Source organism: Monosiga brevicollis, genomic scaffold (assembly GCF_000002865.3).
Source record: "Monosiga brevicollis MX1 MONBRscaffold_2 genomic scaffold, whole genome shotgun sequence".
Lineage (NCBI taxonomy): Eukaryota > Choanoflagellata > Craspedida > Salpingoecidae > Monosiga > Monosiga brevicollis.
In genome coordinates, this window is record NW_001865039.1 from 534435 (window position 1) to 546749 (window position 12315).

Genomic DNA, 12315 nt, shown 5'->3' on the forward strand with positions numbered 1-12315 from the left:
TCCCTACCAAGCTAGTTTACCACCCTATGCCCGCGCTACCGCTGCCTATGCAATCAAGAACAATCTCCGGCCTTCAGAAGACATGCCCTCAAACGACCTGAACCAGTCCCATGCCAAGGTATGGAAACGTCTTTCTCATCTCTCTTTGCTGACACACGCTCATCCCTGTCCTTTGCCTTGTGGGGCACTGTGTCTGCTCGGGATAGATTGAAAGTATTATCGAGAGCCAACAGCAACTCAAGCAATTGGAACGGGAGACAAACCCTGGTATGCGTTCACCCTCGTCCCACCCCGGTGTTGCTGCCCTGCGACTCAGCGACGGTGGTGTCTGTATGCTTTGCATCCTTTGCAGATCGGTACGGAATCTCCGTGCCCAACTTGGCCGGTCAGCGCGCTCGGCTAAATCAATCACGCAAGCTGAAGAGCACGCTGCGACGACCAGCTGAGCTGGGTCCCATCTTGTAAATATGTCTCTGTTCGACTGCACGGCCCCGGACCGTCTATGTGAGCAAGTGATGCACAACGCTATGTGTCCATGCTTGCTAATGCAGTTGGGACGAGGCTAGTCTTCATAATTGGTCCAGTGGTCAAAAAAGATTGGTCAGAATTCAAAATAATGGTATGCATGCACCCTGGGTCCACGCATTGACGGACGCAAAGCGCAACGAAAAACGACGCAGAGCACTCGCTCTGTAAGGAACAGGCTGAACCCAACAGCAACAACAAAAAAACATAGACAATAAAAAAATCACCAGAGGAATCAATAAAACGCTTGGTGCCCCGGCTACAACGCACGCGTGGCAAGGCCACATCCCATAGTATCATCACCAACAAAAGTTCCTAGTTGAGAAGAGAAGCTGAAAACTGAAAAATGGTCTCTACCGGCGCATGCTCCGTCGACGCCGGCGAAAGGTGCCCTGGCGCTTGCTCTTGCTTGGAGACTCTGGAACGACCTGGGGCGCGGGCTGTGGGTGCTGCTTTGACTGGTGTAGCGCTGCTTGAGCTGCCACTGATTGACTGCTGCTTGAGGGACGCTGACTGATGTCTGGAAAGCCAGCGTTGCCTTCCGCTCCGCTCATGGGCACGGTGAGTTGCTGTGGCATCTCGAGGCTTGCGCGTCGCGGTTTTCGTTGCTTGATCAAAAAGGACGCGGGAGTGACGCGCACGCCCGCGCGAGTCTCGCTGGCGCCAGCACTGGGTTCCACCAAGGCTGTTTCATCCAAAGTATCGAGGGGAGCAGCACGAGACAAAGATGACCGCCGATGTTCCGTCGGATGGCTCCCCTTGCCCCGTGTCGGCGGGGCATGAGGCTCAAGGACGCGGCCCTCCAGTGCATGCCCTGCCAATGCACCATTGTGGCTGTTGCTCAAGGCTGTGCGAGTGGCCGGCTTGAAGGCAGGCTTGCGCAAGCCATCCAGGCTCAGGCGCCCATTCTGTACCTCATTGGCAGGCGCGGCAAGACTCACAGCGTTTGACAAACGCGGCCCAGGTACGGCACTGGGCGCCGCCGTGCCCGCAGCAATACTAGATGCATTCTGAGACTGACGCATGCGTTTGTAAGAGGAGAATGACTGAATGGGCACGGGTCCGGACCCGAAAACGTGTGAGCTTGGTTGGCTAGTGGGTGGACTGACGGGCGCAGCTGCCGGCGGTATGCCTGATGGGGCAGACACAGGAGGAAACTCGGCTGCCGCTTGAGTATCAAGACCCTCAAGAGGACGTGTGGCCAGCGGCACCAACGGACCCCGGCCTGGTGCCGGGCGGTGCCGCTCATTGGCATTGACCTCTGGGAGCTGACGATGATCCGTGCTTTTGGAGGCTGGCTCACGCTTGGGCGGCTTGGCTGCGCCATTTTGCTGTTGGCCCAGCTGATGGGGTAGCTTGCCGAGAGTGGTCGCCGTGGGCGTGTGTTGGTTGCTGGTTTTGTTGTTATTCAGCTGGTCCGCAACCATGCGGGAGGAGGGGGGTTCTCGCGGTGCTGATGGCATCGCACCATGGATGGGCTTTGAATTCTGAACGACTTGGGCATAGGATTGCGGTGGGGCAGGCAGCGGTGTCGGCTCAGGGGTGCGCTGCTCTGCCGAGTGCAAGTTGGTGCGGCTCATGGAAGCCAGAGACTCGAGGTCAGGCGTTGGGGCCCCGGGACGCGGGGAGCCGGGGCCAGCTGTGCTGCAAGGGGACCCGCTTTGGGGGGTCGACTGTGACGAGGCCACAAAATCACGACCGTGGAGCGCAAACCGAGCAGTGGCGGCATTGAGAACGCCCGTGTTGGCGGGAATGCGCGCGTCGGGGGCCGGTGCCGGGGCGGCCAGAGGAACCGAGGCAAGGGCGCCATCAAGCGGCGGTGGTCGGCGCTGTGGTGACGGAGCTGGAGTGCCATCTGTGCGAGGCTCTGGTCCGGGGCGAACCTGGAGCTGAGACGGAGGGCTCTTTGCATGTGTGGAAGACTCCACTACAGTGCCTGCACCAGCCTCATTGGTCATTTCCTGGCGCAGGACGATGCTGCAAAGGCCGGATTGACCCTCTGGTACAAGGTGTCCAAAGCTGGCAAAGACGTGTGAGGACCGGCACTCTTCGGCACTGGGTCGTTGTTCTGGGTCCATGGCCAGCATGGCCAGCATGAGCTGTAAAAAAGGGAGAGGAAGAACAGCCGTGTAGCGACTGGCCAGGGCATTTCGACGAGAGGCGGGGAGGATTTTGGCATGTCGCATGCGGCTGTTGCGCGCGAGGTAAGCTCGGTGGGCAGGCAGGAGTGGGCCCATGGCTTTTTGAATGACGTGTAATTGATCGAGATCCGAGTCCCCAGCAAAGACGGGTTGGCCATCAGCCATTTCACCAATGATGCAGGCCACGCCCCAGATATCCACGGCGTAGTCGTACGGCGCTCCGACGAGGAGCTCGGGGGGGCGATACCAACGCGTCGCCACGTATTCCGTATGTTCGCCATCAGGGGCGAGGCGGCGGGAGAAGCCAAAGTCACAGAGTTTGATGTGACCATCATGAGAGAGGAGCAAGTTTTCTGGTTTGATATCTCGGTGGATGATGCCGTGTGAATGGCACCAGTGCAGACCGAGGAGGATCTGAAACGTGTAGCGCTTGACGAGTTCAATGTCGAGGCCATAAGGCTGGGCTTCAAGAGACTCGAGGAGGTTGCCGTCCATAAACTCAAAGACCATGATGAGGCGCTTCTTGCGGCGAAAAGCCTCTAGGAGGCGCACGATGTTGGGATGGCGCAGGGCCTTGAGCATTTTGAGCTCACGCAAGGTGTTGCGGTGCACGAGATCATCTTCCGTGTGTTTGAACTTTTTGATGGCGACCACCTCCTTGGTCTCCGTGTTGATGCATTTGAGGACAATGCCATAGGCACCCTCCCCAATCATATCACAAATCTGGTACTTGTTCATGTCGGCGGTTTTGCTCACAGTGGCGAGCCCTGCAATTGGGCACTGGCCTGAGCCGGGGGCTGGGAACAACTTACAGTTCGCGCGCGCGCGGGGTGACTATGAGCTGTGCACGCACCGGCCTGTGAAGACCAGCACTAGAGTGCAGCCAGGTGGTTCTTCATGGCTGTGTTCCATGCATCATCGCTGCCGGCACTTCCGCGCCACCAGCGCCCCTTGACGCCAGCTGTGCCTGCCCTTCCGTGCGCCCTCGGCCGTGCCTTGAGTGTTGGGTGCAGCTTGCAGCTGGGCTAGCCAAACAAACGATGAACAGCGCTCAACCGTTTGCGCTGCCGAGGGCCAGAGCCAAAAGCGATCTGGCACCAACGACAAACCCAACACCCCACGCCAAAAACCCAGCAACACTTGGGCTGAGATCTGCGACCTCGTTGACCCGTCTTCGTCGGCGGGGAGGTGAGAGCGAGAGCGAGAGTTGCTGTCAAGATGAGGAAAAACTCAACCAAACAACAACAACAACAACACAACATCAAAAAGAGAGTTGAAGACAAAAGATCTCTACTTCTTGGAAACCAACTCTCTCTCTCTCTCTCTCTCAAACTCTCAAACTCTCTCTCTCTCTCTCTCTCTCTCTCTCTCTCTCTCTCTCTCTCTCTCTCAAACTCTCTCTCTCTCTCTCTCAAGCTCTCTCTCTCTCTCAAGCTCTCAAGCTCTCTCTCTCTCTCAAGCTCTCAAACTCTCAGACTCTCTCTCAAACTCTCTCTCTCTCTCTCTTCTCTCACTCTCTCGCTCTCTCTCTCGCTACCACTTGATGCAAGACGAAACGGCCAACTCTCACTGCTTTCGGCATCTGGTATACAATCTCAGAATGTCACCCTTGTTCTGCTCGTGCTGACAATTAAGAAATGCCAGGCAACCTCCAAGGGTCAAACATCCATGCTATGCTCTGCATGACACACACACACACACACAACACAACAGACATCATCTGCAAAAGTGCGTGACATCGCAGGCTTGGTAGTCACTGAGCCAGCACCGCTGGCTTGGGGAAACGCGCATGCCATTGGGTCTACCGTGGCTGGGTAGCCGATCTTGGGTTGACCCGCACAGCTGGTTACCTCCGTGGTAACGCCGCTGTGCTGGCATGTAGGCCGTTTCAACCCAACTCGAATGTGCAGCTGGCGAGTGCCAAGAGCCCTGCCTAGTTCCTCCTCTGATGCGCTCCAGGCCCTCAGTGGACTTTTCGCCCCTTGATGAACACTCCCAAACATGGATGGGCCTCTACACCATGACAAGGCCTTGATATGCGTCTGATGCTGTGACAACCATGTACGGAGCAAATGGCTCGGCATATCAAACCTCGCTGTCGTATTTTTATCGATCGAGGTGGAAGGAGCCCGAGCTCTTCCACCGCGTCACCGGCTCTTCCTCCTATCTCCTTTCAGCCCAGCCCTTTGCCCCTTGTCTCCCACATCCTGCCTGCCCAAGTGAAGAAGACACCACACTTTAGTCCCACCTCGAGGTTTGGTACACCGTCAGGACGAACCATCCTGTGCAAAGGAGCAGCGACGCCTGGGTCCCGAGCGCCCTCGCCCTCCGAGCGCCTTCTTGAATACTTGTGCTTTTGAAGCCGGTCCCTTCCGCTACCAGCCGCCCCACTCAGACAAACACAACAGAAACGGTAAGTTGCCTGACCTTGAAATGCGCAACCGCCAGTCGCCCCGATGATGACTCTGGTGCTCGGGTCCACTGCTGTTTTGCAGGCCTGATCAAACTCAACATCCTTGCTCGTCCAACAGAACCGTGTCAACACGCATCATGGAGCCGTCGGTGCTGTTGGATATTCCAAACTGCACGTCTGCCATCCTTCCCACAACCGGTTTGTCTCAGCGTGCGACTTCTCTCTTCTCGTTCAGGCGATCGAAATGGTTAGCCCGGTCATACTCAACAACTCTTTACCGCCTAAATCGGGTCAATGTTAACTTAGGAGACAATGATCCGTTTGCTCAGCTCGATGGGCACTCGACTTTTGGTGGAAGTGACTCAACTCGAGGTCATTCTCCACATATGGTCAATGTCAGTGCCCATGTGAGCCCATTCTTGGAGCCGCTGCCCTCCTTTGCTGCGGCCAAAGCCACGTCCCACGGCCAGGCAGTCTTCTTGACCGACCAGCTCCCAACCGCAACCTCCATGGCCTACACCCAGACCCTCCCGACCAACAGTGTCTACGGAAACATGATTGTCGCGGAGGCGCAATCGCCAAGCACCAGCGTCATGACAGCCGCAGGCAATCATGGCCAAGTGTACCATGTCAACCCTCTGCCCCTGCAGCAGCAACCAACCTACTCATATGGCAGCCCAGAGCTACCCAGCAGCCGCGCCGTGACGCCTGCCCGTTCTGCAGCCTCCCCGGTTGGCCTGCCTGCCGCGAAGCGCGCCAAAACCGCACCTCTACCCGTGCGAGCCCCGTCGCGTACCTCCTCGTTTGTGTCCGACGACCGTGAGACCAGCCCCGAAACCAGCACGCGTCATTCGCGCATCCAATGGACGGTACGTTGACCGATGGCCGTTGTAACAATGTTACTGACAGGTAACTTCTACCTCACTTTCGCTTGCTCTCAGGTGAATGATCAAGAAACCTGGCATCGCCTCTTTGACGAACACATGAACGAAATCCCTCAGCCGGGGTTCCGGGTAGAAATTGACAAGGGCTTCAAAGCCACCTTTGGTGACGACAGCTTTATCTGCCAAAAGAAAAATCATTTTCAAGCCACCACGGCTGTACGCATGGCGGCTCGACCTGCTTTTATCGCCTCGCGCCAAGGTCTCTTGAAGGTACATTTTGCCCTGCAATGTGTGTCTGTGGGTCTGTGTGTCTGTGGGTCTGTGTGTGTTCCCTTACCTGGGCCGAGTTCCGTCTCGCTCATCTCACAGTCAATAACCGCACGTATTGGTGGTCGCCAACACGCTTTGCAGATTTCAAAACTCTACATCAACATGTATGGCATCAAGGTGGAAGCTCCCACACAGCAGATTGCCTTGGAGCAAAGTCAAACGGATCGTCGAAAAATGCCCTTCAATCCGATTGAGATTAATATCCAACCCAACGAAGTTGTCAAAGCCACGGTGCGTCTCCTGCTTCCATGGACTTGATCTTGCATGGTTTGTTTTTGTTTTGTTTTTTTCAGCATGGCACAACTCATAAGAGCGATACTGCTGCCCTTGCTCTAGATTGGCCGCTTACACTTTGCCGAAACCACAGCCAACAACATGCGCAAGAAAGGCCGGACAAATCCTGATCAACGGTGCGCCCTGCGAAACACGTGGCCCTTTCTCAGCAACCTGAACGTAAAATTGACCAGCCATCACCATAACCCGACTGGTTCGATAGGTATTTTAATCTTATCGTCACTGTGGCGGCCGAAGCTGGTGGCCAGCTCTATGCCATCGCCAGTCACCGCTCGCAGAATATCATCGTTCGAGCGTCAAATCCTGGGCTATTTGAGAGCGATACTCCCGTGGTAAGTTTGAAATGACCTGTCTTTTGCCTCTTGTTTTTATATCACCTCCAAGACCTTCCGCACAACAAGAGAGCTGCCGCACGACCCTCACGCTCAGGTCGCAATGTGCAATAGCGTTGGAGTCGTGGTCAAGTGAACCAATCCGTCTATTACGATGGGCACGTCGGCGTCATGATGGACAATCCAGATGAGGCCTTGTGCGTTCGCGGTAACATTCGCCTCAGCGGTGCCATCCTGCAACCTTCAGATGCCCGAATCAAGCGTGACATTCAGCACATGGACACAGCCAAGGCTTTGCAGAACATTGAGCGCATCCCTCTTCACTCTTATCGCCTCAATGGCCAATGGGCGGCAACCTGTGGCGAGGATGCCAACCGCACTCAGTACGGTGTCGTGGCACAAGAACTCAAAGCGGTTCTACCCGATGCCGTGCGTGCTGGGCCCAGCGTCACATTGAACGATGGTCAGGAGGTGACCAACCTGCTAGTGGTCGACAAGGAACGCCTCTTCACTGAGGCGCTGGCTGCCGTGCAGCAACTCACCACCCTCAACAGGCAGCTCCATAAGCGCGTAGAGTCACTGGAGCAACGCCTTCGTTGACTTTACCCCTTTAAGTGTATTTTGAGTGAGCGTTTCTGGTTGGATAGCTTGACAAATCACCCAATGTTAATCCTTTTGTTTTTTCCTTAAAGGTCAATGTGAGTGTGTGTGTGTGTGTGTGTGTGTGTGTGTGTGTGTGTGTGTGTGTGTGTGTGTGTGTGTGTGTGTGTGTGTGTGTGTGTGTGTGTGTGTGTGTGTGTGTGTGTGTGTGTGTGTGTGTGTGTGTGTGTGTGTGTGTGTGTGTGCGTATCTTCTGCTTATTGATTCATGCATTTACCCATGGCACCTCAGTTTTTGCGTGATGGCAATCATTGACATGTGAGTTGACGTCAATTGAGACACGAGACAACAGTACTGCCCAACAGTATCTGTTACCAACAAATTTTGCTATACAAACCAATCACGACGATGGACACGATCAGGGTGGGGTTGTGTGGCAGGCCAGCGAAACTTGGCAGGAGAACGCCCAAGGTGATATCCAAAAAGCAAGACTTTAGATGATATCCTCCAATTCCTTGGCATAGTTGAGTGTGCGGTGCACCAACTGCGAGAAACATACAAAGACATTAGCGCCGCGTAGTAACATACACCCAGGGAAACAAATTACACGAATGATCAATAAACGTACCTTGCCCGAGTTAACTTGTCCCGATTGGACCTGCTTGGTGGGGAAGATAATGGTGCCATTCTGATATTGCCAGTCCTCGTGCTCCTGCACCAATGCCTCGGCTTGTGCCGTGTTGTCGGCAAACGTCAGCTTTTGAAACTCAGCCATACTCAACGACCCGTAGGCTGCCTGAATGCATGCTGCAATATTCTCCCTGCACTCGCAGCATGAGAGGGCAAATGGCGAATAAGCAATGGTAAACGGAGTGCAGTTGACAAAACGTGAGAGAGAAGGGTTCTGAATAACCTCGAGTCCAACGCGCAAAAGAAAAGAAAGGACAAGAGAAGAGAAGAGAAGAGAAGAGGAGAGAAGAGAAGAGGAGAAGAAAAGAGGAGAAGAGGAGAGACGGCGTGAAACGCATGTCATTACCGGATGGCGCTAACGAGAATGTCCAAGAAACCATTGTATGACTGCGCTGGTACGTTGTCGCGCGCAAGGAAGACCTTGTTGTAGCTGCCCTCCATCAGGTACTGGGCAAGAAGGGGGAGAGAAAAAGGTGAAGGAAGCGAATGAGTTGCCTGACACTCTCGGCATGCCCCCCGCCCCCACAACATTGACGCGCAATCATCACTGGGCTAACCTGCTCCAAGCTGACGGAGTAGCGGATGTAAGGGTTCTCAAACAACAAGTCCACGTCAAGGCGCTCCAGCTCCTAAGGAGACAGAACGAACGTCACCGATGAGCCAAACCTACGACTGCAATAGCGACAACAAAACCGCTGCATTGTAGTCATGGGCGTATTGGGGAGCAGGAGGCTCTACCGTATGAAATTCAGCAATCTTGTGCTGAGTAAGAAGGTACAGAAGATTCAGGCCCAAGAGCTCATATTTGTATGCTGATTCGGGGACGAGCTCACTGGATAAGACAACCCACAAGCAGTCAAAAAGAAATGATTTGTAAGATCCAGTCAGTAAGGCCAGTGTATGGGGCGTTCAAGCTCTCTTGTATGAATCGTTCAGAAAAGCCAAAGATGCTTAAGAGGGAAAGCAGGTCAGTGTGGGTTGGCAGGGTTTTTTACCTGTAGTCGTAGTAGTAAGTCTTGAGCTGAGCCATGTAACGCTCAAAGGCGTCGAGGTCTTGCGCCGCCACGCTCCATTGCGTCGCCACCTCGAGAATGTCGCCTGATCGAAACAAGAACGGCCGATGAATGGAAGCCAAAGTGCATGACAGGAAAAGAGTGTGTTCAAGCGAGGCAAACATGGTGCGAAGATGTGCGTGCTGCGGGGCGCTCACTTACGAGCCAAGAGAATTTCAGCCTGGTGTTCTTCGGCAGCTTCCAGGGGTAGGAAAGAGGTTTCAACGAGAGCCAACTATGTTTGAGAGCCGTACGCCAGTCAGTTGCCAAGACTAGACAAGCCCCCCAGCGCTCGGATGGCGCGGGCAGTCGAGTCCCGAAGGGGTTAATTCACGCAAACAGGACGAGTAGCTTTCACTTGTGCATACCTTGAGCTTCTTGAGGATGGTCTCACACTGTTCAAGATTGCCTTGTTTCCAAGCACCCTTGAGCTCCTCGTAGAGCGTCTTGGTACCGGCCAACGATGCGCCTGCCATTTTTGCTTGTTCCGAATCAATGGGTCCAGTAACACCGGCTCGTTCTCCTCTATGCGAAAACAGCCCCAGCGAGGCCCGAACAGTGAGAGGAAAAGAAAAGCGCGGACGAGAAACTCGGCGCAACCTTGTCGCGCCCTGTCGTACCAGTCCAAGTCAAGAAGACGTAATGCTCTCTGAACCAACTGCGAGACCTCTGCGGTACAAGACGGGCCACAGCCGGGACGAGTTCAGTATCCAAATGCCACAATTTCCTTTTGAGAGAGAGACAGAGAGAGACAGAGAGAGAATGAATTGGTCAGAGACAGAGACAGAGAAAGGTATAAACAGCAAACACACAAAGGAAAAGCACAACTACCACAGAGACAGAGAGAGACACAGAGAGAGGCAGACAGACACAGAGAGAGAGAGAGACAAAAGCAAATCAGTGGGAAAAGAGTGTTGTCAACAGAAGTTGTAAGTGATGTGGCCCTTGGAGGCCAATTTAGACACACTCACTGATTTCGCGTTTTGACTTCATAGTGTGACAATGACCACAGTTACGTAGAAAGGCTTTTCCAACGTCAACTGGAGGTGATGGCGAGTTCAACGACCACAACGGCAGCCGCCGCGGCCAAGTCTGGTACGTCGGACCGCTTCCCAACCCCGCTGCTCACGGATGGGCCTCTTGGAGACACGGGCGGCTGGTGGGATTCACCGAGGCGTGAAACAACGCCCTCACTTTGGCTTGAAAGCGACTTGAGACTGGTCCTTCTGAGCTTGGCCAAAGCCAATGACATCTCATGCCCGCCCGATCTTTTCCCCCCTTGGACCTGCGGTCGGCAATAGTGGTGCGAATCGCCTTGGCCCAACTACAGGTCACGTCTAACAAGCAGCAAAACATTGAAGGGGCCGTGCGTGCCATTGCCGAAGCAGCCAAGGCTGGCGCCCGCCTAGTCACCCTGCCCGAATGCTTCAACTGCCCCTACGGCACAAAATACTTTGGCACGTACGCGGAGCCCATTCCAGGCGAATCTACGGCAGCACTCAGCCGTGCCGCCAAAGAAAACGGAGTACGTTTGAACCACTTGACCTCCGCCCTTTGCCTTTGTTCTCGTACCACCTGACGCTGACACGACTGCACGCCGCGACAACTTTTAAGGTTTATGTTGTTGGCGGCTCCATCCCAGAGCGAGCTGCTGACAAGCTCTACAACACTTGCACCGTCTTCAACCCCGACGGTGACCTCATCGCCACCCATCGCAAGGTTTGATGTTGTGCAACTCTTGCGTGTGTTGGAATCTGGATCCCAAGGCTCGCCGACCATCTCAGACCATCTCAATCTTGCCGGACTAATCCGCTTGTTAGATTCATCTTTTTGACATTGACATCCCTGGCAAAATCACGTGCGTACACCCCGCCCCATACGCTCGGCCATACTTTTGGAATAAGATGCAAAAAAAGCAGCTTGAGCTAGCGCGGTCACAAAGCGAGCGATCGCAAACGGGTTGTCCTCCCCTTGTGTGTCTCATGTAACAGCCGGACACAACCCCCTTCAGGTTCAAGGAGTCGGAAACGCTATCGCCTGGTGATGCACCCACAATGTTCAAAACAGGTTCGCCAGCGAGCAGGCATATGTGCGCGTCAGCGGCTTTTGTGGTGTCAAGCTGACACCTGAATGCTTATGCCCGATTCAGACTTTGGCCACGTTGGTGTTGGTATTTGTTACGATATGCGCTTTCCAGAATTGGCCCAACTTTATGCCGAGCAGGTGTGTTGGTGAAAGTGAATACGCCCATTTGAAGGCGTAACCAGCTCCTGGCTATGCAAGGCAGCGCTTTCATCATCTTGTCTTTTTTTTTTTTTTTTTTTTTTTTTTTGGGGGGGGGGGGGGCTTGTAGTGTTTTTGTTGTTATTTTTTTCGCTTTTTTCACTCGAATTGTTTGCGGGCAACGCGTCGTGCACAATGTCTACAGGGCTGCTCTCTTCTTCTCTACCCTGGAGCTTTCAATATGACTACGGGGCCAGCTCATTGGGAGCTCCTTCAGCGTGGGCGTGCGCTTGACAATCAACTCTTTGTCGCGACAGCTTCACCAGCAAGAAATGCCTCTGCTGACTATCAAGCCTGGGGCCATTCTTCTTGTGTCGATCCCTGGTGAGCGTCTTCCAAACTTGCCCTCACCTCGGCTGCGCGCTGTTTCGATGCGCACCAGCGCCACCACCAGCAACAATGACAAGAACAATGAGAGCAATAACTCACTGACGCCGCTTTCCACCACTTTTGTACGTTTTGTCTTTGTTTCTCCCGCGCTCAACCATCCGATCCACACCCGCACAAATGCGATATAGGGGAACGGTCATCGCCACCACGGATGAACAACCTGGCCTGGTCTACGCAGACTTGGGTACGAAACGACACAACTGATCAAGGTTTTTTGTTTTTTGTTTTTTGTTTTTTTTTCGTTGGGTTGTACCCCTCATTCGTGCATTGCCTGCCCAATCTAGACATGAGCAAGGTTTCGGAAGTTCGCCACAATATCCCTATCCGGGAGCAAAAGCGACACGATTTGTACCGCTTGGTGGTGCCGTAAACGGAGTGTTT

General features: G+C 54.2%; 3 protein-coding genes across 3 annotated transcripts; 2 read left to right on the forward strand and 1 right to left on the reverse strand.

Annotated features, from left to right (window-relative positions):
* Positions 1-2570: 2570 nt before the first annotated feature.
* MONBRDRAFT_1900 (uncharacterized protein) lies at positions 2571-3404 on the reverse strand (the record flags this gene model as incomplete). The annotated part of the gene is made up of 1 exon (XM_001742504.1): positions 2571-3404. A coding segment is annotated over one exon (834 nt), but the record flags the coding sequence as incomplete, so codon positions are not given.
* Positions 3405-6395: 2991 nt separating this feature from the next.
* Positions 6396-7519, forward strand: MONBRDRAFT_13645 (uncharacterized protein; the record flags this gene model as incomplete). The annotated part of the gene is made up of 4 exons (XM_001742048.1): positions 6396-6524; positions 6630-6703; positions 6790-6919; positions 7034-7519. The coding sequence occupies 4 exons, from the start codon at positions 6396-6398 to the stop codon at positions 7517-7519; spliced, it is 819 nt and encodes a 272-aa protein (XP_001742100.1).
* Positions 7520-10516: 2997 nt separating this feature from the next.
* Positions 10517-12304, forward strand: MONBRDRAFT_14153 (uncharacterized protein; the record flags this gene model as incomplete). Its single annotated transcript, XM_001742049.1, has 8 exons — positions 10517-10786; positions 10876-10980; positions 11082-11119; positions 11273-11328; positions 11411-11484; positions 11690-11868; positions 12063-12118; positions 12219-12304. The coding sequence occupies 8 exons, from the start codon at positions 10517-10519 to the stop codon at positions 12302-12304; spliced, it is 864 nt and encodes a 287-aa protein (XP_001742101.1).
* Positions 12305-12315: the final 11 nt, after the last annotated feature.